The 24,182-nt window shown below is 36.7% G+C and overlaps 1 protein-coding gene across 6 annotated transcripts in view; it reads left to right on the forward strand.

Moving 5' to 3' along the window:
- Nucleotides 1-24,182, forward strand: part of HDAC9 (histone deacetylase 9) — a 599,202-nt gene that overhangs the window by 156,027 nt on the left and 418,993 nt on the right. For 4 of the 6 annotated variants that reach the window (XM_040260619.1, XM_040260620.1, XM_040260621.1 and 1 more), the window contains exons 7-8: nucleotides 11,497-11,628; nucleotides 17,874-17,989. In XM_040260619.1, coding sequence (XP_040116553.1) covers nucleotides 11,497-11,628; nucleotides 17,874-17,989 — 248 coding nt within the window. The remainder of the gene's footprint in view (nucleotides 1-11,496; nucleotides 11,629-17,873; nucleotides 17,990-24,182) is intronic. The other 2 variants (XM_040260622.1, XM_040260623.1) reach the window with 1 other exon arrangement.

Here is a 24,182-nt window from a genome sequence, read left to right on the forward strand (position 1 = left end):
TTAAACAGTGTTCTAAATTCATTTTTTACGTATTTACACATCCAGTTTGCCCAGCACCATTTTTTGAAAAAATTGTCTTTCCTCCATTGTATAGTCTTGCCTTCTTTGTCGTAGATTAATTCACCATAGGTGTGTGACTTTCTTTCTGGACTTTCTATCCTATTTCATTGATCTATATTTCTATTTTTTTTTCTAGTACCATGCTAGTTTCATGACTGGAACTTTGTAGTATAGTATGAAATTAGGGAGCCTGATTCCTCCAGCTCTGCTTTCTGTCTCAAAATTACTTTGGCTGTTCGGGGTCTTTTGTGTCACTGTGCAAATTTTAAGATTTTCTTATTCTAGTTCTGTGAAAAATGCCATGAGTAATTTGGTAGGAATTGCGTTGAGTCTGTAGATTGCTTTGGTTAATATAGTCATTTTCACAGTATTGATTCTCCCAATGTAAAAACATCATATATCTTTCCATTAGTGTTGTCTCCAATTTCTTTCATTACTGTCTTAGAGTTTTCAGAGTACAGGCCTTTTGGGTGATTGCTTTTACATGGACAAGTCAGAAGAAAATGAAGTAAACAAATGAAATAAAAGCTAGAGAATGATGTTACAGTTTTATGGGAGTGAGCTAAAAATTTTCAGATAAACATCAGAGACGAAAATTTCAGTAATATATTTGAAGAAAGTAGGTTGTACAGCATCTAAAATTTGATGGTGATTTACTCTGTTTACTATTCTAATCAATACTCTTGAACTCTTTAAAGTCAGAAGAATGGATATTATTGTCCATATTTTCAGGCAGGAAAATTGAGGCACAGAGACATTGGATAATAATAAAACTTGACCCAAGTCACATAGTTATTATCACAGTCAAGACTGGAAAATAGCTCCAGACTCTTATGAGTACAAACAAGGTAAGTTCGTGCTGATAGCACAAATATGCACAATAAAGTTTAGATTTATGGTGATACTCAAGTAGTTATCAGAAGATTGGTATTAGTTTTCCAGCCATACCATCCTGACTCTCAGGTTTTCTGGAAAGAATTATGTGCTGTTCTACCATGTGCCCCCATCAAATATAGGGTCACCCCAGTGCAAATCTATAGGAGATAAATAAAACCATGAAATATGCATGAAAAATTACACTGCATACTTCATAGTTTTATTTATCTCCTATACTAGATGTATTATTTTTTAATTATGTGTTTATTTATTTAGGGCAGTGCTGGGTCTTCTATTGTTTATTTATTTATTTATTTGGGGTTGTGCTGTGTGAGCTTTTCTCTAGTTGTGACAAGCTTCTAATTAAACTAATTAGTTTATTACTGAAAGAAGATTAATAGCATAATTAATTTTGAATTTTATTTTTAAGTATGAAATTTTAGAACTCGAGGACTTTTAGAAACATGCCCCTAGTCTAGTTTGTTTTACTGAAGTGATAATTCAAAATTTTGCTTTATTTTCAGAATACAGATTTTCAAAATTTATTTCTGCTTTTATGTAAATAAAATATCTTACATTTGAAAAAAATAAAGCATATAAGGGAATTAACATAGAAAGGTATTTTGTATGTGATGTGGATTTCCTCGACTCCAAACATGGTTTTTTGATGTTTGCCAGACAAATTAAATTCCTCTGGCATTCCACAGCTGATCTATAAGGCCTCTTGCCATGAAGTTCAACATCAAGAAATTCTTACAGATTAGAAAAGCTGAAGTTCAGCTAGTTCTCTTCTCAACAAAATTTGAAACTCAATCTTTTACTCTAAGTTTCCTTTTATGCCTGAATATATGAGAACATTTTTTTTTCATTCAGTAGCTATAAAGACACACCATGAGTCTATGTCATTGTTCAGTGCTGAGAAAAGACACAAAATTAATTAATGCATTTGCTGTCCCAAGTGATATGTGTGGTAGAGTAGTTTCAGTGAAACAATGAGAGTTAGAGCCATATTGCAGTGGCTTGAAGTTAGAAAATGGTGGTGGCAAGTGTAAGGCCACTTAAAAAAAAAAAACTTTACTGTGAATTAAAGTATAAATGCAGAAACTAGCTAATAATATCTGTATCTCAAGGGGGCTTATTTTTATTTGAATGGGAAAGATCTTAGCATGTCTACATGCTAAGAAGAAAGCCAACATAAGAAGGAATGTAAAGACACAGATTGAATAACCTCTGTTAGCATATTGAGTTATGTTGGTATAATTGCCTAATTTAGCTAAATTTTGCTTGACATTTATTTTTGAAGCCTTATCTTCATTTAGTATTGCTTCCTCCTCCCCTTCCCCCCAACCAGGCTAGTGTATTTAATCTCCATCCCTTGAATTTGCCAATATCTTCCCCTGGACAGGGTTGCTTCCTCTGCCTGGAACTGAGCTTCCCTCCCACCTCTACCTGTCAGAATCTCTCTCAGTCCCCAGGACTTACCCTCTGGGGAAAGGAATCTCTACCTCCCAGCTCCAAGGCCCCTCTTATACCTGTCATGTGGCAGTGATCACATTTAGTGTGTTATTTGTTCTTGCTAGGCCATGAATGCCCAGTAGGAAAAAACTCTCTAGTCTGTCTTTTGAGAAGTTGTCTCAGCACTTAACCACACCACTTTTCCCATTCATTGATTCATTCATTCAGTAAATAGCTAATGAATTTGACCTATGTAGTAGGCACTGTATAAGTGCTGAATAAACAATGAAAACATAGCTAGATATGTACCCACTCCTCACAGAACTTTACAACTTTGGTTCTCAGTATTATTTAATAACTCTTAACTAAATAAACAATGAAACCAACTGAACAGAATGTTGAATTTAACTATAAAAGTGATGAATTATCTCATCACTTATTACTATTTGTTTCTATTCAGAATCACAGTATTTGATTAAAATATTTTATCTGTTAAAAATGGTAATTTGTGCTTTAAATGTCATAAAATTTTTTGAAATAATTATTTGTTCTTCTGTCCTAGTATTAAGCACAAAAACAAACCCCAGCATTGAGTAAGCAGTTTGTGTATTCCATCACTCAGTAGAGTTTTTCAGGGTGCTACCTAAGCCAGCTGAGCATCAGGCACTGTGGAGAAAACACTGCGAGGAAAAGAAAACAGGGTTCAACACAAAGTGCTGCTCTTGGATTGAGGAAGCCCAGGGCTCTGTCATGGGCTTTCAGTTTTGGAGGTGCCTGCTCTGGCTCAGGAGTTGAAGCATTCATAGATGCTAAGGGAAATGCCACCAAGAGCAAATAACTCTTCTGTTCTAGGCTGAGCTTGTTTCCCAGAAAAAGTGAAAAGTGAAAGTGTTAGTTTCTCAGTTGTGTCTGACTCTTTGTGACCCCATGGACTGTAGCCCACCAGCCTCCTCAGTCCATGGAATTCTCCAGGCAGGAATACTGGAGTTGGTAGCCATTCTCTTCTGCAGGAGATCTTCCTGACCCAGGGATCCAACCTGGTTCTCCTGCATCATGGGCAGATTCTTTACCATCTGAGCCACCAGGGAAGCTCAACCTCCATATTGTTCTCACATACTTCTCTGAGACCTGCTTCCTGGGTCTCTGTAATACTCCTTGCCCTTTATGGTGATTGATTTTTTCCCCCCTAATCATAAGAACTTGTCATTGTTGTTTTCATATGTGAGGAACCAAAGAATATTTCCATTGATGGGAGGAAATACTCAGAAATATACACATGGCTTCACAGTGATGTGTCCCACTGTTCTGTCTTTGAAAGTAAAACATTGTAGATCATCTAAGTGACCAATGTTATCAAAGGCTTAAATCAACTGGTGCATACTCACATGTATAGGTGACTAAGTAGTACATGACATATCCTCAAAATGTATTTTTAGAAGAATGTATAATTGGAAAAGATTCATGATAAAATTTTAAATGAAAGCAGAATAAATAATCATTTTAAAGACTATATAATTACTGGAGAAAAATTCATAATGCATTAAGTGAAGAAACAGGATCTCATTTTCAAATACTTTTATATATACAACACAAAAGAAACATTATAGTAGGGTATACTCATTTCCCATTTCCAAAATGCATCCCATTTCCAAAAATTTCAAACATGTATGAAATTTTGAGATGTATGTATGATTCACATAATTAGAAGAAAGCAGTAAATGTCATTATAAAATAAATATACTATAAATTGATTAATATTTACCAGTGTGCTTTTTGAAAAAGAATAATTTTCTTTGAATAAATAGTGTCATAATTAATATGTTGTCACTAAGAGGATGGATGGATGTCTACATTAGTATTTCTGAATACTATTATAGTTTTTCCAGGAAATTGCATTTATATATTGCCATAAATGTGGCTAGCTATTAAAAGCTAAAATTTTCCAATAAATGAATTTTTAAAAAACTTTTACATATGAAATACATATCATTAACTGGTTGTAATTAAAAAGAGTTAGACTAGAAATTTTGTCCCTTGATATCAAAATGCATAAAATCTGATTCATAACATTAAATATTCATGTTATCTAAGCTCCTCAAAAAGCATAAGTTGTGTTAGATATACTCTTTTCTTCTGAATGCTAATTTTAAAAATCCATAGGTGTGGTCTAATTATAAAATTTTTAAATTAGAGTAACCTATATTTTTAGATCAACTTTAGAGAATTTACACATGTCCCCAGAGTGTCAGTTCATAATTGTAACGACTATTTGGTTGAACAGTTCACATGTGGCTAGGCATGCTACAGTGTTAGCATAAAAGAGAGCAATGACTTGGGCAGGAACTATTCCAGGAAAGCTAATCTTCAGAAAGGACATTCCAAATAGAGTGAATGAGTGATAGATTATGCCTGCTTGGTTCCAAGTGACAGAATGTATTAATACAGAAATGCCAAGATAGGCCTCTGGGTGGGAAATAGCAGGTGAAATCTGGGTAGAGGAGGGGCTGGGTGGATAAGCTGACAGATATCTATGTAGTCCTGCAAAGAATAGACGATGTCAGAGAAGGGGTGTGACACTCCCAATGGAGCCCCAAATTTCACTTATGATTGTGGTGCTAAATGTGCAGGTGAAATAGTGGAATATCCCCAATATTCATTAACATAAAGATGCGTTTCTTAATCTAGTACTTAATCTTGATAAATCATTAGTAATTTTAATTAATAATATCATTATCCATTGCTCAATGAAAAGTCTTTTCTCCTATGATCACCTCTCTTATGAGAATTAAGAACTTCTTTATACCATGATATTTGGTTATTGAATTTTTGTCTGAACTGTTCGTGTAAAGAATATTCACAAATTAGGATTAAAAATGAACAAAGACAAGATGCACAAAGTAGGTAATCATTCTTAATAAATGGTAGTATATTTAAGACACACAGTAAATTGAGTAAAAATTATAAACAGGGAAATAAAAGAAGTGAGGAAAATGTGAAAAGTCAATCAGTAAACATAAAGTATTTTAAATATACTGAGTGAAAGATCAGAAAAGGACCACTGTTACTTTTGTTGTTATTATAGATAATACTGCCCTAGGCAAAATGAATAAACCACTTGTAGCCTTCTGTCTTTGTGCGTGCATGCTAAGTTGCTTACCTTTTAATTTTATTCATTCTTTGTCTTATATAAGAACATGATTATACATTCATTTATTCAACATCTATCTATTGACCAACTTTTTTGTGATGGCCAGTCAGTTGAAATAGGAACTTCATTCATCCCCTTTAATCTTCCACCATAGTGTATCTGTATATATCATCTCCAATAGATGACAAAATAGCTCATGGAAATCCCAAAACTCACCGAGGATTGCCGGGTGTTAGTACATGAAATAGTTAGCACTGAAATCTGAGTCTACCGTCTGTCTGTGCCAGAGACCTGTTTGCCTCTACAAAAGATAGCTTCTGTGTTTGTATGTTTGTACATATGCAAAGTACACTCCCACACTCACATATGCACTCCACACATCAATCTCTTGGTGAAATGACAAGTCTGGACCTTATGACTTACTGTGCTTTAGAATCTTAATTTTTTAACCTTTGTGTCTGCTACCTAACTTTACTGCTCTTCTCATTGTTTATTTTCACACCGTTTGACACCTAAGTTCATTTTGAACTAGGGAGATTCATATGAAAAGAAAAGATTTCAAATACATTTAACTCGTGAGGCATTTTTCACATGTTTTCTGTTTCCTTTGTTCACTTGTTTTTTAAGCAAAAAGAGAAAAAAGTTTTAGTTCTCTTATCTTTAATATTTTTTCATTTAAATAATGATAATCAATTTTTCATGCAGTGTTTTCATCTCAGCAAACAAATACATTCAGTGGGCACACACACTAAAAGTTTGCCTTCTGTTTCTGTGATTGATTGAGATGTAGAGAGTGATGGGTGTGGGGTAAAAATAGAAAGGCAATTAGTGCAACTAGGCATGAATTACATTCAAATACAAGCAAAATGTCTCCCCAGTTAGTGATCTCTTTCTGGGCTCTTGAGGATTTTCATCCCATTAGTAAGTCACTGGAATAGAAATCTTCAGTCTTTGGGGAGACCAGAGCATTGAAAATGGAATTGACTCTTAACTGCCAACTGAGTCAGCACAATAGGTTATTAATTTTACTGCCTGGGTATATGTCATGCTGAGTTCGGTGTGTGGGCTTCTGAAATGTTAGGAGTGAGTTTATAAAGCATTATGAGGACTAAATGATGGTTATTTATCATTCCAACCTTGGCCTTCACCACCAAGATACTAATACTTCTGGTGACTCAAAATCAGAAGTGAAATACAGGCGAAAGTTTTTGCTGAAACCAATAGACTTGGCCTTTTACTTAGAAAAGTTGTGATTTTTTCATAGCCAATGGAAGTTGACTAGCTTTGATTTGAATGTTTTAAAATAAAATTCTAAATTTAAAATATATTGAAATATTTACTATTTTAAGCTACCTGTAGCACTCCCTGGTTTCTGATAATCTTTTCTTTCTTCTGATACTCTCCTACATCCTCTTTGAGAATCCCCAAGATATCATTATCCCCTTTATTTCTTTCTGTGTAGAACAATTAGTAACATCTTCCATTTCCTGATTACTTACCCCAGAGTTTTCACACTTGGCCATGCCATTTGGGTCCAGATAATTCTTTGTTGTGGGGCTGTCCTGTGCATAGTAGGATGTTTAGCAACATCCCTGGGCTCCACCCACTACGTTCCAGTAGCAACTCCCCATACTGACAATCAGAGTATCTCCAGACATTCCCAGATGTCCCTGGTGTCAAAAATCTTTGCCAGCTGAGAACCACTGGTTTATCTTCTACTAGATATTATTTTGTTTGACTGCATGATAACTTTGCAAAATATGTACAACTGTGTTAATCAGAGTTTTGGCAAGTAACAGAACCCACATGATGTGGGTCATAGGCTTTTATGAAGGGACTGCTTACAACAGCTTGGGGCTGCTGAGGCATCCAGAAAATAGCTACAGCAGGAAACCATTCCCACCCCTAGTGCTGAAGAAGCACAGAGAAGAAATAAGGTTGCTAGAGTGCTGGGAAAGCTGGAACCATGGAACGGAGCCTTCAAGAGGGAGATGAAATCAGGAAGAGACAAAGCTATACCCCTCAATGCAGCGCTATAGCAGAGAGAGCATAGGATACCTGACCTCAAACTCCTTAATTTTTCGATCACTGGCCAGTCTTACCAGTAGGCTGAGTCCAAAGACCCAACCAGTAAAGAAATGGGGTGATGCAACCCCAGGATTTGGTCTTGTGATCTCAGAGAAAGAAGGAAAATGCAATCTACTGGGACATATGGAGGAAAGAAAAAGGAAAAACAAACTATCTCCATTTTAACATTAGAAACTGAGATTTAAAGATATAAAGTAATTCAGCCAAATACTGAATGCATAAACAGGCACTTAAAGCACATCTATTTCACTCCATAAACTACAACGGTATCTTCATAGCAGACTTTCATGAATGAGCAGACTGATAGTAGATGATAGATGTGAAAACAAAATCCCGTTCTCATACCTACTCTGATGTCCACTTTTTTTTTTAATGTTGACTATAGAAAGCTACTTAAAAGATGAATATCCAGCTCCTTCTTAAATAGATATGTAGGAACAAAAGCTTTCTGCTGACCTGTGAAGTCATTTTCTGAAAAGCTTATGGAGTTCTAGGTTTCCTGTAGAATGTTTCAATGGCACATGATGATTTTCCAAGCTGTTGTCACATTTTCATCTTTACTGCAGATAGTCCACCTCGGCTAGTGCAGTGTGTGAGGAGAAGGAGGACTAGACTGAGTATCAGGCGATTTGGGGCTCAGTCCCAGCTCTGTCATTCCTAGCATAACCCTGGCAGTAGCAGAAATAATAAAAATTACCTAAACCAAAATCACTGCAGATGGTGACTGCAGCCATGAGATTAAAAGACTCTTGTTCCTTGGAAGAAAAGCTATGACCTACCTAGATGGCATATTAAAAAGCAGAGACACTACTTTGCCAACAAAGGTCCATCTAGTCAAGGCTATGGTTTTTCCAGTAGTCATGTATGGATGTGAGAATTGGACTGTAAAGAAAGCTGAGCGCCGAAGAATTGATGCTTTTGAACTGTGGTGTTGGAAAAGACTTTTGAGAGTCTCTTGGACTATAAGGAGATCCAACCAGTCCATTCTAAAGGAAATCAGTCCTGAATATTCATTGAAAGGCCTGATGCTAAAACTGAAACTCCAGTACTTTGGCCACCTGATGCAAAGAACTGACTCATTGGAAAAGACCCTGATGCTGGGAAAGATTGAAGGCAGGAAGAGAAGGGAACGACAGAGGATGAGATGGTTGGATGGCATCATCGACTCGATGGACATGAGTTTGAGCAAGCTCTGGGAGTTGGTGATGGACAGGGCAGCCTGGCGTGCTGCAGTCCATGGAGTCGCAAAGAGTTGGACACGACTGAGCTACTGAATTGAACCAAAACCTTTTTCTTCCCTTTTGCATTCACCCAGATCTTCATAGTTATTCTTAGTTATCTAGTCCTGTGGCCAAAGTTCTGTGAAATAAGGAAGATGTTAGAGTTTCATATTTGAATTCACAAATGTAGAGCCAGACTCAGAAAGCAATAAAATTGCACTGAAAATCTCATGGGTGGGATGTGTGGTACCAATTCCACATATTCCTGCTGAAACATGGTGCCTTTTCTACTCCGTCTTTGGAGTGATGGATCAGTTGGTTTACTCCCTCTGGAGAGCCAGTCTGTAACATCTGAATCCATTAGAATTCATCATAAAGTCATGTCTAGATCAAGATCTAAAAATCTGTGATTTTTATCCTAGGCTTATAAGCAAGATGACAGCAGATGCCAATATATTAATAGTTAGCATATAGGGATTCATTTTTTTTAATTTGAAATGGAATATATTTATTAACCTATAACTTATCAGAGACAAAATTGGTGTTTTTAAAGGCATTTAAAAATAAATATATGGGAATGGTGTGTGTATGTTAGTCACTCAGTCGTGTCTGACTCTGCGACCCCATGGTCTGTAGCCTGCCTGGCTCCTCTGTCCATGCCAGGCAAGGATACTGGAGTGGGTAGCCATTCCCTACTCCAGGAGAATCTTCCCAACCTAGGAATCAAACCTGGGTCTCCTGTGTTGCAGGCAGATTCTTTTCCATCTGAGCTACCAGGGAAGCCCATGTATGGGGGGTGAGGGTGGGGATCTAAGTGAAACAGTGTATAGTTCCATCTTTTCCCCTTTATTTGCAGGTATGTTGGATGCTAGTAGTTCAGATTCAGTCTTCTCTGCTAAAGTCAAGCGGGTTAAGGAATATCTGCACTCCTGGAAAGTCTGTCAAGAACTTTAATCCTTCCCCCAAACTATTACCCTTCTTTGCTTCAAAGTGGAAGGCCCAGGAAGTAAGACCTTTGCGCTCTCTAGTCACTGGGCTTCTTGTACTCATTCCTGATTTCTACCCTTATCTCCTGCCCATTTTCTACTTTTACAATATTTCCAGGTCCCCCCCCCTTTTTTTTTTACATTTTTAGTGTTTGGGGGCATAAAATCAGCTGTAAACCCACCCCCCACCACAATTTAACTTTTTAATTTTCTCTAGCCAGTTCCAAGAAAATCTAGGATTCTCAATCCAAGGTAGATCTAAAAAAAAGAGAGGTGAGTGAGAGAAGAACAAAGAGGAAACTAAAGTATTTATATCAAAAATAAATAAATGAGTAATAGAAGATTATAAATTTTACTTTTGATATCCTCTATAGTTGGGCAGAACTATAAAATTCCTTCAAAGAAATCATTTTATCTGCTCCAGAATTCTAGCTACATTATAACATTGTATCTGATATATGTGATTAGTAATGCTTTGGAAAAGCAGTTCTATATTTGTTCTGCTGTTCCTACATAAAGAAAGGTTGAAGAGCAATATTTTCAGTGTTAGAAGATTAGATGTGAGCTACGTTATCTGGGTACAGATGCTGGCTTCATCATCCCTTTTTGCTTTGATGACTTTGGGCAAGTTACTTACACCTCCGTGTTTTGGTTTCCTCACTGATATAATCAAAGTGCAAGTAGACTTTGTCCCATTAGATTTTCTGTGGTTAAAGAAGTTAATATTGACAAAGATTTCAGGACAGTAGTGGAACATAATGATCACTATATAAATGTTAGTAGTCTTCAGATGCATTGTTTTCCTAATTATCATCATCACCACCGCCTCCATCATCATTGATTTCTACGACAGAATCAATCCAATGTTTCCATTCTTCTAAAGTACAGTCACTTCAAAACTTAATGCATGAAGATAAATTATAGAGCATCACTCTTTAGAATAGTGTAAGCAAAGTAACACATATGTATGAATAACATGCGTTTGTATTTTGGAATATATAACCTAACTCAGAACTTTATAAGACTTGGCCACCCTTCCTTTCTAATTGACTGTGTATTCACTGTATACAAAGGTTTACTCATAGTGATTCTACTTGGTTTGTGTTATTATACCAAGTATATTTTCCCAAGATTTCAGGTTAGAAACTACTGACATTGAAATATTTCAGGAGTCAGAATTAGACATAAATTATTTTCTGCAGAGGTGTCTTCCTATTACCAGAAGTCAGCCAAGAGTCTCTAAAATCACATTAGGGTACCGTTTTTAGTGGTTCTTGAGTTTCACCCTTGAGAGAATTAAAAGAACTGACAGTAAAGTATAATAAATCTTATTCTGACCCAAACACTCTCAGTCATTTAACTTCCTGTTAACAATCCCAACTCTACTAGATAAAATAGGTAGAAAGCATATTTTTTACTCTCTTTTCACTTTACATTTAGAGATGTAGAATAATATTTCACATGTTTCATAAAAATAATTATGACATTTGTCTGTTTAATTAATTTATAATCAATGCCTTATTTACATGCTTGGGTTTTAATTTGACATGAGAAGGGACCAAGAAAAGGGTGAGCCTTTATTATTATTATTATTATTATTACACAGGAGCAATTGGCTCTCCATTTTTTAATTTTTATCTATTTTCTTTGTCTCAATTCCCAGCCTCTGAGCCCAACTTGAAGGTGCGGTCCAGGTTAAAACAGAAAGTGGCAGAGAGGAGAAGCAGCCCCTTACTCAGGCGGAAGGATGGAAATGTTGTCACTTCATTCAAGAAGCGAATGTTTGAGGTGACAGGTAATTGAGGACTGGGTAGATATACACTGGAGGAAAAAAAAAAAAAACTGCTGCCAGTAGGAATGAAACAAAATTAGCTTAGAATAAATATACCTGCTGTATATTAAAATTTATTTTGAAGAGAAACATTTCTTGAAAGGAAGTTATAATGAAAACTCACAAGTAGTTCAGTAAACCTTGCCATGCATTCACCAGCTGTGTTAAACAGGAAATGAATGAAAAACAGAACTATATGTCAATAGGCACAACCAGGGAATGCCAGAGCTCACCTTAATCTTTTCAGAAACAAGCAGTCCATTTTGGGAATGCCAAGCCGGAGAATATAACTTTCAATGAAATTTGATCAGAAATGAGCAGAGGGAGGTTCAAGAAGAATACTTCCCCCATACTCAGACATTAATGTACAGAATACATCTGGGAAAATTAAACTATGTGAAACAGCATAACCTTGACTTTTCAACAAATTTACAGAACTCATAAATGACATTATGTGTTTACTAGTGAACTGGGACTTGTGGCAGGAGGGGGATATATTGCCTTTTATGAAGGGAAAGAAACTGTCATTTTCACTAGTCTCAAATGGAAGAGTTCTTAGTTTTTTAGCTGCCTGGTTAGTAGTGGGGTGAACAGGTTAGGAAATTCAGCCTGATGTCTTACAAAGCCCTCTAGTCCCATTTGTACCTGGGCTGAGAAGACATAGGGATAGAAGAAGCAAAAAGGCTAGCCAAAATAACAAAACCAACTATTGTTTATTGAGTAACTACTTATAGCTATGCATTGTATGTGACCATTTCCTTTGGTTGCATCAACACAGAAATGGAAATCTAGAGCTACGTTTGTCCATTCCCAAAGAAAATTGTGCTTCTATCAAAGTAGTCAGTTGGCATTATTTCTCTAGAGTCGAATCTTATTCTTAGAAAGTTTTTTTTTTAAATTGTTTCTTTTCTTTCTCTGCTTTCGACATGACAGTGTCTAGTTTAGGGAAACAATATGAAGATTGTGGAGGCAGAGGTAGAAAAGTATAGACTACCAATGAGGCAGTATTTTGACAGATCACTGGGGAGAAAAAAAATGTTTAGTCTCCTATTCAGTCCTGACAGATTAATATGTTTATCTGAGGAAAAGTATTGGTGAAAATTTTTTTCTTAAGGGATAATAAGTATTAAATAAATAATTATTTTACTAGAGTTTATTTTCCAGGATCAAATATAATCACTAGTTTAGACCAATTTAATAATGAATTTAGAGTTGCAGACTTTTTCCCCCAATAAACCTATTTGTATTTCATTAAGTGAAAATCTTAAGTAAGTTTTCATAATAGAAGTCCTTGATGGGGGTGGGGATGAATCTGTAGAGTGAATCTGTATTAATGAAAGTAAAGCATAATGAACATATCAATTGTGACATATAGGTCATTTTTCTGATGGGAGATAGTAGGTTCTCTCATAACAGAAAAACAAAGAAAATAGAAACACATGTATATTTCTTTTTTGTTTCTTTAAAATCTTATTAAGGTTTTATTTATTTATTTATTGCAATGTCCTTTTCTATTTTCCTATTAATCTTTTTCATGATTATAACTTTTCCCACATGGTCACTTTTTCTTTCTTACCAAATTTCAGTGGAATTTAGCTCTGTACTTAATTGAGTAATAATTAACTCTCATTTATAGGGGTTATGATTTGCTAGAGTTCTACTCAGGTTCTTTACTTATGAAATATCATAATTTTCTCTCATTTTGTGAGATAATAACTCTCCTTTTCAACTGAGGGAAAAAAACTTGTATTTGAAGAGACTAGACACATATTTCTGATCAGTGAGATGAGACTTATGGAAGCTTTGGTTAATATTTTTAACTGTATGTAAAACTGGTATGTTTTAATTGATATTTTAACTTTATGTTGCAGTTAATCTAAATGTTTTTGGAGAATTTGAGCTACTGGACACACAGTTTTCTGCACCTCTACATCTTCTTTCTCTGTCAGCGTTCATGTGATTAGGATGAGCTCTGTTTGTATCTTAATACTAATTATTTTTGCTGTCTAGTCAGAGACCACCATAGCAGTTGAATTGTCGCTGCTGTTCATGTCTCACCTCTATCCTCTCTCTTCCCTGTTTCATAGGTTTAACTGTTTGCTTTTTTCCAAACCCATGCCACCTCTCTCCTCCCAGTAGTTGACATGAGAGACACATATCATCATCCCCCTTTTCAAATTCAAGGGTCTTCTGCTCTTCCCCCTACAAAGCCATGCTATTTTAAAATTCTAGGTCCTGCCACATTCCTGTGCCTATAATGTCTTCTCCTCTGCTCTCCCCTTCTCCACTGCCACCTTTTCATGAGTTTCTCATCTTCAAGCCCCAGTTGTGATATTACTTCTACTTAGAGATTTTTTTCAGTGTTCCCAGAAAATCAGTTGCTACCTCTTCTCCCAGACCATGTCCAATGTGATCTTGTAGAATCCTGTGGTAGAATCTATCGTCTTACATTCTAGTATCTGCCATAGTGATTTCTATCAATACATAAGGCAACACTTCTGTATGAATATCACATAAAATAATATAAATAATATACTTTTAAATTGACAAGACATTTTAAAATAGTTTTCTTTTTCTTTTCTTTTTTTTTAAAGACAGGATGGAGAATGGGACTTTAATGAGAAATCAGTGTGTAGTCATACAAGAAAGACAGGGGAAACAAATTCCTGACGGATTTTTTTAATGTTCATTTTCTTTCTTAAAAATAAACAAGAAAGGGGCACATATAAAAAGTAGATTAATCAAAATGTAAGCAAGATATATAGACTGAAAGACAGTGAGCGAAATATATTTAGGAACTTTATGATACCAGTGACTTGAAATCCCATTGTAAGTAGGTGGCATGATCAGAATTCTGTCACCAGTCTCACATTCTTTCCATTGGTGATACACTTCTGAGTAGAGAAATATTTATAATAGAAAGTTGAAAGCTGTAAGGGTTCCAAGGGAGGGCAAGCAACTATAGCCTGCAACTTGGGCACTCCCATTTACAGGGAACAGATGGTATATGAGCCAGGCTTTGAACATAGAGGTGGGATTGATCCTGTGATAAGTAGATGGAGAAATAAGAGCATAAAAAAGCCTGAAATGGGAAAGTAGCACATACGGGAAGTAGGCAATTTAAATTTGACTGAGTGCAGAGTTCAGAAAGGGCAATAGTAGGAAATAATGTCAGGCTCCATTTTGGGGCAGAGGAATATAGTGAAAGTTGTCTCACTCTGATCCATCTGGCAGCAGTTTAAGGAAAGTTTGGAAGGACTACTGTAGCAACTCAGAAATGTTAGGAGATATTTTCTGTAGTCCATGAGAGGATAATGAGGGCTGAGAGATTAAACTGAAATCTTTGTAGTCAGAAGAAGATGAAAAATAATGGAAAGAACAAAACAAACTGACCTAGTAATTGATTAGATTTGGCATAAGGAAGGGAATGAGAATGACTCTCAGTCAGTTCAGTTCAGTTGCTCAGTCGTGTCCAAATCTTTGCAACCCCATGAATCGCAGCATGCCAGGCCTCCCTGTCCATCACCAACTCCCGGAGTTCACTCAGACTCACGTCCATCAAGTCCGTGATGCCATCCAGCCATCTCATCCTCTGTCGTCCCCTTTTCCTCCTGCCCCCAATCCCTCCCAGCATCAGAGTCTTTTCCAGTGAGTCAGCTCTTCTCATGAGGTGGCCAAAGTACTGGAGTTTCAGCTTTAGCATCATTCCTTCCAAAGAACACCCAAAGCTGATCTCCTTTAGAATGGACTGTTTGGATCTCCTTGCAGTCCAAGGGACTCTCAAGAGTCTTCTCCAACACCACAGTTCAAAAGCATCAATTCTTCGGCACTCAGCCTTCTTCATAGTCCAACTCTCGCATCCATACATGACCACAGGAAAAACCATAGCCTTGACTAAACGGACCTTTGTTGGCAAAGTAATGCCCCTGCTTTTCAATATGCTTCTAGGTTGGTCATAACTTTTCTTCCAAGGAATAAGCGTCTTTTAATTTCATGGCTGCAGTCACCATCTGCAGTGATTTTGGAGCCCAAAAAAATAAAGTCTGACACTGTTTCCACTGTTTCCCCATCTATTTCCCATGAAGTGATGGGACCAGATGCCATGATCTTCATTTTCTTAATGTTGCGCTTTAAGCCAACTTTTTCACTCTCCTCTTTCACTTTCATCAAGAGGCTTTTTAGCTCTTCACTTTCTGCCACAAGGGTGGTGTCATCTGCATATCTGAGGTTATTGATATTTCTCCCGGCAATCTTGATTCCAGCTTGTGCTTCTTCCAGCCCAGCGTTTCTCATGATGTACTCTGCATAGAAGTTAAATCTAAGGATGATTATAAACAGAGTTAAGCAGGGCACATTTAATATTAAAATACACTGAATTCAATATACATTAAAGAGACATAAACAATGTCCAGCATTCCAAAGGGATTCAGACTGTAAATTCTGAGAGGAAACCACAAGAAGTACAGCTTTTATGGGAGGAAATATTGAGGGCAGAAGGAGACGACAGAGGATGAGATGTTTGGATGGCATCACCAACCCAATGGACATGAATTTGGGTAAACTCCAGGGGTTGCTGATGGGCATGGAGGCAGTGATGGGCAGAGAGGCCTGGTGTGCTGTCGTCCATGGGGTCACAAAGAGTCGGACACGGCTGAGCAACTGAACTGAACTGAGTGCAAAGATTCTGCCTAAAAATGATACTTGGTGTCATCACATTGAATTGTTTTGACAAGGGAAAGAGAAATAGGATAAGGCTACAAACTTTGGTGAATACCTACATTTAGGAATTGATTGAAGGAGGAAAAGCCAGAGAGAAGGAAAAACAAACCTGGAGGTAAAGAATTTTATTGTAGAAAGGATGAGGAGAATGAGAACTGTTTTGTCAAAACTTTTCAAATTTGGTATTTTGAGAGAACAATTCCCGTCTACAATGAGTAAGCTAGATGGCCAGCTCTTAAAGGAATGAGCACATCACTTCTTACAAGTTACTAGCATGCTTTCAGACTAGAGGTACAATTCCAGTAGAAAAGGACAACATGAAGGTTCAAAATAATTGATGGAGCAAAATCTTAAAGCAGATGTTTGGGGGTGGGGCCATGGGTGAAAGTGTATGTGACAGTATTGGAGCAGGGAGCAGAAGAGAAATGTTTTCACTTTGATGTGGGCAAGGAGAGTGTATATAACAAAATCCTGAGGTAGAAAGAAAAATTACTGATGGAAATCATTTAGAAGTTGTCAGTCTCCAAGAAGCGTGAATCAAGATCATTTGTGCAGAGCTGAGTAGACAAAGGATGAGACACCTAGAAAAATGTTGAAATGAAAGAACTATGGGAGGTAATAGGGAATTGATTAGAGCTCAACAGATTACTTGCCAAAGCTTGATAAGGTGGCCTCTCTTAGCTATATTTCTAGTATCTGGAAGTTTATATTTCATTAATTAGATATATTAGTAAGTGGACTACCTCTGTCATAAATTGAAATGCATTTGAACTTTATATCTGAAATTGACAGAGATGATCTATATCGTTGTTATTTAACTTTTGGTAAATGAATTTCTTGTTATATTGGTCTTTAAAATTGAACATATTAAATTTAGGCATCTTCTCATCTTCTGGAAAATAAGTTGGGTAGAGTTAAGATTAAACAATGTTGTACTAGGCGATCAGTGTAACACTGAGATTTTATCTTCTACTGTACTTTCTTCACATAACTTTGACTAAGATGCTCTGTAATAAGGTATAGTCTTAGTATATTAAATAAAGAGCTATTTATAACATAGAATATAAACAATTTTTCCACATACCATGGAAATGGTTCCAGGCCTTATGTGCTGATGGCATGTTTTTATGAACTATGCAAGTCTATTACAGTTATTTTTTTTTTATGATAGCCCAAGAGGAAGTAATAGAAGATTACTTTATTTTTTTCCTAATCAAAAGCTTCTATAATCCTCTCCAACTGAATATCTTCTCTAAAATTATTGAATACTATGTTGTATTTTTAGCAGTTAAAAGAAGGGGAGAAAAGTGATACAAAAATTCAGAAATGTTCCAAATTTTTTTAGGGTTCTTTTTATTTAGTGACATGGTGCTTGTCATTCATGCTGGGGGGAGAAACAGTGTCTGTTGCTGTATATTACTTAGAGTATAACTACAGTTCATCTCTGTATGTTTTTCATGAGTGTATTTGTACTTCCCATTGTTTTTCAGAATCTTCAGTCAGTAGCAGTTCCCCAGGATCTGGTCCCAGTTCACCAAACAATGGTCCAACTGGAAATATTACTGAAAATGAGACTTCAGTTTTGCCACCTACTCCTCATGCTGAGGTAAGGCTCTTATTATTTTGGTTGTTTTGAAAGTTAAATCTTTGATTAGCCCCCTAAAACTCAGTGATATTTCTGAACTGAAGTTTAAAGCCACGTGACCTTAGTTACTTTTCTGATAGGTTTATAATGTGTGGAACTGAGTAAATGTGATTTTATTTACAAAGTTTGGATGATATTCACAGGTTTGAAAATGCTGAAATGTAATCTTGCAAAAAAAAAAAAACCCACACACTCTTATTTATGCTGAGTATACACTCACTGCCCAGTAGCTATACAACCCTGAAGTCCTTCTTTATGGCTCTTGGTTATTCTGCTGTGAGTAGACACATCAGTAAGTAAGAACAACTTCATGCACACCTTTCAGAACAGTTGCCCAGCAAAGTAGGTTTTATCTGTTTGATCTGAAGAGTAATGAAAAATAGTTGTAGTATCATAATTGAGGAACACAGTTCCACTAAGCAATGTGTTGAGGACCTTCTATATGCTATTCATTTTGCCTGGCAATGAGGATAGACAGACAAATGATATATGAACTCTGTCCTTGAAAAACAAAAGATTCAAGAAAATGGGTCTGAAATAACACATGATTTGTTGAAGCCAGTGATACAAGAATAGAAAACAGTAAATTTGGGAGTCAACAAGAAATTGTATCTATAGACAATAGAATGGGAAAGACTAGAGATCTCTTCAATAAAATTGGAGATACCAAGGGAACATTTCATGCAAAGATGGGCACAATAAAGGACAGAAAGGACAGAAATGGCAAGAATCTAACAGAAGCAGAAGAGATTAAGAAGAGGTGGCAAGAATACACAGAAGAACAAAACAAAAAGGTCTTAATGACCCAGACAACCACGATAGTGGGGTCACTCACCTAGCACCAGACATCCTGGCCCACCAGAAGTCAAGTGGGCCTTAGGAAGCATTACGACAAATAAAGCTAGTGGAGATGATGGAATTCCAGCTGAGCTATTTCAAATCTTTAATAATGATGCTGTTAAAGTGCTGCACTCAATGTGCCAGCAAATTTGAAAAACTCAGCAGTGTCCACAGGACCAGAAAAGGTCAGTTTTCATTCCAATCCCAGAGAAGGGTGATGACAAAGAATGTTCAAACTACCATACTATAGCACTCATTTCAAATGCTAGCAAGGTAATGCTCAAAATCCTTCAAGCTAGACTTCAACAGTATGTGAACTGAGAACTTCCAGATGTACAATCTGGCTTTAGAAAAGGCAGAGGAACCAGAGCTCTAATTGTCAACACCCATTGTATCATAGAAAAAAGCAAAGGAATACCAGAAAAACATCTGCTTCATTGACTATGCTAAAGCCTTTGATTGTGTGGATCACAATAAACTATGGAAAATTCTTTGAGAGATAGAAATACCAGACTACCTTACCCGCCTCCTGAGAAACCTGTATGCAGGACAAGAAGCAACAGTTAGAATTGGACATGGAACAGGCTGGTTCCAAATCAGGAAAGGAGAACGTCAAGGCTATTTATATATTATCACCCTGCTTATTTAACTTACATGCAGAGTACATCATGCAAAATGCCATTTTGGATGAATCCCAAGCAGGAATCAAGACTGCCAGGAGAAATATCAACAACCTCAGATGTGCAGACGCTACCACTCTGATAGCAAAAAGCCAAGAGAGAGTAAAGAGCCTCTTGATGAGGTAAAAGAAGAGAGTAAAAAGCTAGCTTAAAACCCAACATTCAGAAAACTAAGATCATGGCAACTGGTCCAATCACTTCATGGCAGATAGAAAGGGGGAAAGTGGAAACAGTGGCAAATTTTATTTTCTGGGCTCCGAAATCACTGCGAACAGTGACCGCAGCCATGAAATTAAAAGATGCTTACTCCTTGGAAGAACGGCTATGAGAAACCTAGACAGTGTATTAAAAAGCAGAGACATCACTTTGCCAACAAAGGGCCATCTACTCAAAGCTATAGTTTTTCCAGGAGTCATGTACGAATGTGACAGTTGAACCACAAAGAAGGCTGAGCACCGAAAAACTGGTGCTTTCAAACTGTGGTGCTGGAAAAGACTCTTGAGAGTCCCTTGGAGAGCAAGGAGATCAAATCAGTCAATCCTAAAGGAAATTCATCCTGAATATTCATTGAAAGGACTGATGCTGAAGCTGAAACTCCAATAGTTTGGCCAGCTGATGTGAAGAGCTGACTCGTTTGAAAAGACCCTGATGCTGGGAAAGATTGAAGGCAAAAGGTGAAGAGGGCGGCAGAGGATAAGATGGTTAGATAGCATCACCAACTCAATGGACATGAGTTTGAGCAGAGATAGTGGAGGATAGAGGAGCTTGTCCATGGGGTCGCAAAGAGTTGGACACATCTTAGCGACTGAACAACCCAATAGACTATGTATATAGTTTCTGTATCAGGCTAAGCAAAGGCAACAGCCACTCCTATGGAATCAACTGTTTTGAAGTCACCATCATTGACTGAAATTTTGAGTTTTCTTTCTCTGTCATTATAATGCCTCCTTATCAGGCATTGCTCACTACAGGAGAAAGCTGGTATAGTAACTTCTCATGTATAACTGTGACATGCATCTTCCATTGTATTGTATAGAGTCATGATGGTTTGGAGCTGAAAGAGATTGATCGAATCTCTGATTCTTGAATCATCTGCTTTTCTGATATGTGATTATCAGACTTCCACTGGAGCACTCTTATTCAAAGGGAACTCACTTCACTGTTTCTTCACACAATCTAGTTGATTTTGGACAGTCAGCTTGACTGATAAAAAGTATCTTCTGTATGTTATGCCAAAATATATGTCTATAATTTCATACATACTAACATAAATGTATAATAAATTATTTATAAGTCATAAATTATCTGGCTAATTGAAAGCAGACACCCAGAGGTTATCCATGATAGGGAAAGAACTGGAATCAGTGAAGTCACTTCTTCTGTGAGGACATTTGTGTACTTGAGTCTTGAGTTTTGGTTTTCAGAAGAGAGAAGGCAAAGCCCTGTACTAACCAAAGAAGGTGATCTAATAGGAGACCATCCAACCCATGACACATATTTATGCTACATTGGTGAGTCCCTCATCCCCACCCCCAGAGATGTCTTGATGTAGACCAGGGCAGGGGCACATTCTCTCCTTGAGGAGTTATAACCAGAATATATAAAGCTGTAGCCCAGATTTTTATAACTTCAAATGGTTAATTTAATTTAAAGTGCCCCAGATTTTTAGTTCCCTCAGTTCAGTTCAATTCAGTCACTCAGTCGTGTCCAACTCTTTGCGACCCCATGAATCGCAGCATGCCAAGCCTCCCTGTCCATCACCAACTCCCAGAGTTCACTCAGACTCACGTCCATCGAGTCAGTGATGCCATCCAGCCATCTCATCCTCTGTCGTCCCCTTCTCCTCCTGCCCCCAATCCCTCCCAGCATCAGAGTCTTTTCCAATGAGTCAACTCGTCACATGAGGTGGCCAAAGTACTGGAATTTCAGCTTTAGCATCATTCCTTCCAAAGAAATCCCAGGGCTGATCTCCTTCAGAATGGACTGTTTGGATCTCCTTGCAGTCCAAGGGACTCTCAAGAGTCGTCTCCAACACCACAGTTCAAAAGCATCAATTCTTCGGCACTCAGCTTTCTTCATAGTCCAACTCTCACATCCATACATCTGGAAAAAACAAATGTAAATCCTTTCTAGATGAATACACATTCATTTTATTTTACTTATTTTTTAAAGATTTATTTATTTGTTAGTTGTTTTATTTTTGGTTAAGGTAGGTCTTCATTGCTGCACGTGGGCTTTCTCTAGTTGTGGCGAGTAGAGGCTACTCTCTAGTTGTTATGTGTGGGCTTCTCCTTGTGGTGGCCTCTCCTGTTGTGGAGCATAGGCTCTAGGTGTGCCGACTTCAGTAATTGCAGCACATGGGCTCAGTAGTTGTGTCTTGTGGGCTCTTGAGCACAAGCTCAGTAGTTCTAACACACAGGCTTAGTTGCTCTGAGGCATGTGAGATCTTCCTGGGCCAGGTATCAAACTGGTGTCTCTTGCATTGCAAGATGGATTCCTAACCACTGGACCACCAGGGAAACCTCTCACATTCATTTTAGACTTTAAAATTTTCTCTCAGTTTTCCAAGGAAAATGAGCAGAATAGATAGGAAACTCTCTTACTTGTGACCATCTTTCAGGCATGTGAAGAATACAATTCAAGCCACTACATTTTCTCCAGTCTTCCATCTATTTCTTGTTTCTTACCATCCATAGTCCCTTTGCTTTTCATTTTTCTTTCTAAACATGACACCAGAGGAAATAAATATTTCACATATATTTGTGACCATTGATGTAAGATTCTTAAGACTATTGGTTATAGGTATTGTATCATTAGTGCAATTATAAATTATATCTCAACGTCAGTCAGTTTTCTGCAACCCTTTAATGAATTTTCAGAGAAGGTACAAGTTGGTCACAAATATTTCTAAAAAACTTTAGATTTCCATTTCCTCTCCGCTTAAAGAATGATTCCGTAGCACAAACACTAAAGGATCTGGATTCTAAAATGTTTATGGATGAATTCTATGTTCTTAGGAAATGAAAACACACTAAACTACATTCATTCAACAGCATTTATGATTTTTCAAAATACATTGTTAAAAGGTACAGAAGACCACTTATAGCTTGATGGTATTTTGTGAAGATTAGAAACAGCAGTTCAAAGTTTTGTTCTGGAAAACATATGTAAGTAACAGTATATATATTTTTTAAATCAAAAGAATGTAAAAAATCAAAGGGGTAATGAACACAAAATTTAGCGTGATGGTTACCTCTCAAGAAGGAAAAAGACAGTGGACGGGACATGGTTGGCTACAAAAAATGAAGATACATATATACCTTCATCATAAATACAAACATATGCATGCAGTACTTAGTATAACAAAGAAACACATATTCATAAGACTCGAAATAAATGGAAAAGATGAGATTTTCTCTTTACTTCAAGATTTTTAAAACCTGTTAAGTAGCTCACATTGTGTGACCCTATAATTAAATTTCAAAAATATGTACAATGGAGACTGTAAATTAAAGGAATTAGCTTGTATTATTTTAATCTGTTTTATACTTCTAAAACCTTTACTGATACATAAACACAAATACCTATTTAGATGCCCAACAATTAGCTAATTGTTGAACATATTCTTCCTTCTACCTCCACCAGTTTAAAAAAAAAAAAAACAGAAGGAAATGTGATTTAATGGAGTTTGAAAGAGTAGAGGTATTTCTTCAGGTCAGTGACAGGACATTCACCTCCAAAGCTGGGAAGACTAGTTCAAAAGCAAGCAGTGACTCACTTCATAATGAATTAATTGTGTGCCTGAACTATGATCCAAAAGGCCAGGTGGGCAGACCTTTATTCACTGATGGGTAGCCTCTCCATGGCCCAGAACAAAAAATTCAACCCTGATGACTAACATGTGCTTTTCTGCTGCATTGCATTTACAGAGGTCTGTAGCATAACTCATACTGGGGAGGTGAGGAGACAGCAGAATTCAGACTGAAACTGTCAGCAAATTAATATCCTAGCTTTGTATCACCAAATCCTGCCACCTAAACTAAAGTGGAAAAAAAATGTTTTTCAACCAGTTTTTGATTAATGATCATTTTGAATTGTGTGATATTTATAGACACCCTCTAAGATTAATAATAGCATATAACTTCATATCAAAAGAAATATTTGGGGGTATGAAAAATTTACATCATTACAATTTCAAAAATTATATTAGTTGCATACTTTACCATTTATAAAATAGACTTATTCTACCATCTTTACTTAAGTAGCAAAGTTTTGCAAAACAGGTGAGTTTTCATTTTTAAAATAGTATAACAGTGTACATTTGAGTCAACTCTCTATTCTGTGACCTGAAATTAGAAAAGCAAGTCACATAATTCTTTCAGATCCCATGTAGATGAATGGGATTCTACTCCCTTTTTGCTGTTTAGGAAATAGGAAAGTAAAACTGTATTTCAGGCTGTTCTTGGGGCTTAGGTGAAACAAAAGTTTTCTCTCTTATAATTCATCTGTTCTGTATAATTTAGATAATAGTTAAGACAGAAGCAAGAGGAGAATTTACTTTTTAAGTCCAGGCTAAAGAAACAGTACCATGAATTCAGATATTCTAGTCTTGCATTCAGAGGGCTACCAAGTAA

The sequence above is a fragment of the Oryx dammah genome, unplaced genomic scaffold (assembly GCF_014754425.2).
Source record: "Oryx dammah isolate SB20612 unplaced genomic scaffold, SCBI_Odam_1.1 HiC_scaffold_18, whole genome shotgun sequence".
Taxonomy (NCBI): domain Eukaryota; kingdom Metazoa; phylum Chordata; class Mammalia; order Artiodactyla; family Bovidae; genus Oryx; species Oryx dammah.